This window comes from Lygodium microphyllum, chromosome 1, assembly GCF_053477565.2.
Source record: "Lygodium microphyllum isolate KBCC chromosome 1, Lygodium_microphyllum_v1.1.10, whole genome shotgun sequence".
Taxonomy (NCBI): domain Eukaryota; kingdom Viridiplantae; phylum Streptophyta; class Polypodiopsida; order Schizaeales; family Lygodiaceae; genus Lygodium; species Lygodium microphyllum.
Genome location: NC_141135.1, coordinates 201,172,743 through 201,178,232, shown reverse-complemented (window position 1 = coordinate 201,178,232; position 5,490 = coordinate 201,172,743). Strand labels below are relative to the sequence as shown.

General features: G+C 53.0%; 1 protein-coding gene across 1 annotated transcript; it reads left to right on the top strand.

Annotated features, from left to right (window-relative positions):
* The first annotated feature begins 2,399 nt into the window (after positions 1–2,399).
* LOC148042182 (uncharacterized) lies at positions 2,400–5,054 on the top strand. Its single transcript, XM_087665604.1, has one exon. The coding sequence runs from the start codon at positions 2,400–2,402 to the stop codon at positions 5,052–5,054; it is 2,655 nt and encodes an 884-aa protein (XP_087521730.1).
* The last annotated feature ends 436 nt before the right edge of the window (positions 5,055–5,490 follow it).

Below are 5,490 nucleotides of genomic sequence, written 5' to 3'. Positions count from 1 at the left end.
CACCTTAACACACACACCCACCCACCATGACGCCCCCTCAAAAATTCTTCCCCCCTACCTCCCCCCCCCCCCCCCCTTCAACACACACCACACCACACCACCCCTCCCCCCTCCAAAATTCGCCCCCCCCCTCAACACACACCACCCCACCCCACCCCGCCCCTCCCCCCCCCCTCTGAACACACACCACCCCACCCCTCCCCCCCCCCACCCATTACACGACACGACGTGATGCGCCCCCCCATGACATCCCCCCACCCCCCAATGACACGACACGACGCGACGCGGCCCCCCCTTCCCCCCTCAACACACACCACACCATGTCGCGACGTGCCGCCCCCCCCCCCCCCCCCCCCCCCCCCCCCCCCCCCCCCCCATGACATCCCCCCCCACCCCCCACCCATGACACGACACAACGCGACGTGCCCCCCCAATGACATCCCCCCCCACACCCCATGACACAACATGATGCGACGGGCCTCCCCCCGCCCCATGACATCCCCCCCCCACCTCCCCACGCCCCACCCATGACATGACACGACGCAACGCGCCCCCTCCATGACATCCCCCCCCACCCCCCACCCATGACACGACACGATGCGATGTGCCCCCCCCCCCCCCATGACATCCCCCCCACCCCCCATGACACGACATGACGCGACGCGCCTCCGCCCTGCCCCATGACATCCCCCCCCACGCCCCACCCATGACATGACACGACGCGACGCGCCCCCCCCATGATATCCCCCCCTTCCCCTTCCCCCCTCCACACACACCACACCATGTCGCGACGTGCCGCCCCCCCTCCCACATGACATCCCCCCCCCCCCCCCCCCCCCCCCCCCCATGACATCCCCCCCCTCCCCGCCCCCCCATGACATGACACGACGCGACGTGCCCCCCTCCCCTTAACACACACACCCACCCACCTCAATGCCCCCCCCCAACACACACCACACCATGTCGCGACGCCCCCCTCCCCCGCCCCATGACATGACACGACGCGACGTGCCCCCCCTCTCAACACACACCACCCCATCCCTCCCCCCCCCACCCTCAAAAATTCGCCCCCCGCCCCCACCCCCCCACCCCTCCCCCTCCCCTCTCAACACACACCACCCCACCCCTATCCCCCCCCCCCCCCCCACCCTCAAAAATTCGCCCCCCCCCCCCTCAAAAATTCACCCCCCCCCTCAAAAATTCGGCCCCCCCCCCACCCCTCCAAAATTCGTCGCCCCCTTCCCCCCTCAACACGCCATGTCGCGACGCGCCCTCCCCCCCCCCCAAAAGAAATTTCGGGCTTTGTAGGTATGCCTTGCCGTTGGAGCCGAAAACACCTATGAGGGGGGATAAGCGCACAAACCATTGTAACCAACATTTTCTTCTCGCATTGCCTAGGTGTTCCCCCTCCACCCGGGCCTTGCGCCAACATAACACGAATGCTATTTCTTGCAATTGCAAAGCCTTCTTTCAATCTACTTTCTTTCAAAGCAAAGTGCCTTCTTGTAAGCTAAAGGTGGGAAAGACCGCGGGGGATCACGGTGAGAACCGTGGGTGACGAACGCAAAGTTTGGGAATTGCATGCTACGCATGCATTGTGCGTTACACTTGGTATCAGAGCTCAACTCACGCGAGGGCTAGTCCTTCAACAGGCGTGAGGAAGATTTTGGAAAGCTAGCAAGTTGCGGTTCATCAACATGGGTGGACGCAACAAGAATAAGAGTGGAATTCAAGATGACCGAGATGAAATCTCGGTGGCCCTTGGAATCGGAGCAAGCAGACATCAACTGGTGATTGGGGAAGGATACGCAACGGAGCATGAGAATGAAATAGATGCTGCTATGCACGAAGAAGAGGAGCCACGGCACGAACCTGACCAAATGGATGCCATGCGAGAAATGATGAAGGACTTGCTGGCTACCATGCTACCCAAAGCACTAGGGAAGGCTCAAGCCGAGACGGACAACGATGGTGAGATTCATCGGAGACGCAGAAGGAAAGAAAAGAAGGAACGGGATGACTCCTCATCCGATGATATGGGAAAGTACAAGCCTCAAGCACGAGAGAAATACAAAGGTGAGAGGGACTCAGTCAGCCTAAACCGATGGATAAGAGAGGTGGACGGCTACATGAAGTTACTCAAGGTGTCAAGCAAAAGAAGAGGATTGGTGGCAGCACAGTTACTAGAGGGTGATGCCTCGAAGTGGCTGATGTATGAGGAAGAGCAGTTTGGCAGGAAACTGACATGGGAGGAGTTGCAGAGAAGCATGAAGGAATACTTTGTGCCAAAGAATGAACCATTCAAAGTCAGAGACGAATGGAGAAACTTGAGGTAGAATGCGGGCCGAATGAGAGACTATGTGCAAAAATATAGGTCTCTAATGCTGCAGCTACTCGACATGGATGTAACCACCAAGCTGCATGGTTTTCTGTATGGAATGCAACCATGGGCTAGAAGAGAAATAGAAAAGCAGGAACCGGGAAGTGTGCTGGAGGCTATGACAATGGCTGAAAGACTCACTGATTTCGACGGTAGACAAGGAAGGGCAAGGCGTGGGGCTTCGCAAGGAGGCAACACCGCTCAGTCCAACTCGACATGGGGAAATAGGCAAAACCAGGGATCTTACCAAAACAACACGCAAGGGAACAGTGGATGGAATGGCAAGCAACCCCTCCGACTGGAGTACACGGAGACTCGGTCCGAGACAACCCCAGCCAATAGTTCTGCTAGTTCCATACCAACCACCTCTGGGGTCGGCCGAGGGAACAACTCGAATAGAGGAGGATATGGAGGAGGAGGTAGAAGGGGGCAAGGAAGAGGAGGCCCTTTAGCTTGTCATAATTGTGGAGGTCCGCATTTCGCAAGGGATTGTCCGAGGGGAGCAGCTTCTTCAAGTGGCTCCAGATTCGCGTATGCTCAAGCGGAAGCAAAAGGATTAAGATCGACAGTCCAGATAACTGAGATAGAAGATGAAGAGAAGGAGTGGGAATCTAAGGCAAAGGTAGGAGCAGTGGGGGCCAAGCCTCCAGCAACTATGCCAAGCTTTATTCCTAGCATATGCAACATGTTTGTTCAGGCTGAGTTGGGGAACCATCCCCAGGTGATGATGGTGGACACAGGGGCCACTCACAACTTCATATCTCCTCAAGTAGCATCCCGGCTAGGTGTGAAGCCAACAAGAGCTGAAGGTCTTGAGGTATCATTTGTGCAAGGAAAATACAAATACTGCGAGTTAGCCAAAGGCGTCCCAGTTCAAATTGGGCAATGGCAGGCAAATCTGGATTTTTTAGTGGTGCCTATGGATGATTTTGAAGGTATCTTAGGCATGGATTGGATAGACAACCATGTCGTGCAAATACTGAGCATGAAAAAGAATAAAATTTACTTGCAAGCACCGCAGTCGGTGGTCTGGGTGCCATACTTTCGCACTAAAAGCAAGAGTTACAACAAGTCACCGGCTGGCAACGCAGTGGACGCTAGATTGGTGGTGACAAAGGTGCAGAATGTGAACAACTCAGAAAAAGAAAGTCCTGCAAAGGTGTGGGTGCAAAAAGCAACGACAAATGAGCAACCAGAAGAAGTACAATTGGAGAGAGCAAAAGGGATGGAAACAGTGGCTGAAAAAGCCACAGAAAAGAGTCAAGGAACACAAGTGGGAGCCCCAGGACCTATGGAGATTACGGCCAAGCAGCTAGAAAAAGAATTGAAGCATGGGGGACAATTGAGGCTATGTATGATGAGGCTCATTGAAGAAGAACCAGTGATTCAACAAATCATCTGGACAATAGGTGACGAAAGGGTCAGGGAAGTTCTGGACAAGTTCCAAGATGTCATGCCCGACAAGCTGCCGATCGGGTTGCCGCCTCGTAGGAGTGTTGATCACCGAATTGAGCTCTTACCAGGAGTGCAACGGCCAGCCAGGCCAGCTTACAGGATGACGGGAACGGAGCTAGTGGAATTGAAGAAACAGCTAGGAGAAATGGAGGCATCAGGCCACATTCAACCTAGTAGATCACCCTATGGAGCTCCAGTCCTATTTGTCAAGAAAAAGGATGGGTCTCTTCGTCTGTGTACAGATTACAGAGCTCTCAATAAAGCTACAGTGAGGAATAGGTACCCTGTGCCAGTGGTAGATGAACTGCTGGATCGGCTGCAAGGATCACGTTACTTCAGCAGAATCGACTTGAGGTCAGGGTATCACCAAATTAGAATAGCAGAAGGGGACGAGGTGAAGACGGCTTTCAGAAGCCGATACGGGAGCTATGAATGGTTGGTCATGCCAAAAGGGCTCACTAATGCACCAGCTACCTTTTGTGAGCTCATGGACAAGATCTTCATCGACTATCTTGATGATTTTGTGATCATCTATATTGATGATGTGCTCATTTACAGCAGAACCCTGGAAGATCATGTACAGCACTTGGAGAAGGTCTTTACCCAGCTCCGGGAGAATCAATTGTTTGTGAAGCCAGAAAAGTGTGAGTTTGCTGTACAAGAGATAGAATTTTTGGGCTATTTAGTCAAAGAAAATGGTATTGCCATAGACCCGAAGAAGGTTCAGGCAGTAAAGAATTGGGAGGCTCCCCGCAAGGTAAGTCAGGTGCGGGAATTTTTGGGATTTACAGTTTTCTGTCGAAGGTTCATTCAAGGATATAGTAAGATTACTGCCCCACTGACAGATCTCACCTCCAACACAACTACTTTTCAGTGGACGGATTGGGAGCAGCAAGCCTTTGAGCAGTTAAAGAGCATGATGATCCAGGCCCCAGTTTTAAAGATGGCAGATTTCTCACGCCCTTTTGAGGTCCATACTGATGCGTCAAGCTATGCCATAGGTGGTGTGCTCATGCAGGATGGTCATCCAGTATGCTATGAATCTAAGAAGCTGGACCCAACAGAGAGAAGGTGGGCTACTCATGAGAAAGAGATGTATGCAGTAGTGCATTGCTTGAGGAAGTGGCGGCACTATGTGCAGGATAAGCCAACAAAAGTCTATACAGATAATATTTTCCTCAAGTATTTCCAAACTCAACCAAAGCTATCACCAAAGTAGGCCCGATGGCAGGATTTTCTGGCCGAATTTGACATAGAGATTATCCACAAGCCTGGCTCTTCCAATAAAATGCCGGATGCTTTGAGTCGACAAGCTGAACTACAAGCTATCACCATTGCCGAAGGCAGATTTGGGGCTCAGGTGCGGGAGAAGATGGATGGGAATGAAGAAGCTCAGCAACTTCTGAAGGAAATTGAAGCAGGCTCCACTCCATGGGGAATGTATGAAGTCAAAAATGGTATCATCTACTACCAAGGAGCCATGTATGTACCCAAAAATGATGAAATCAGGAATCAAATCCTATGGGAGTGCCATGATAGTCCCATTGGGGGGCACTCGGGTCAGATAAGGACTTTTGATCGCCTGAAAAGATTTTTCTACTGGCCAAAGATACGGGAGGACGTCACCGAATATGTACGCACCTGCCCGACATGTC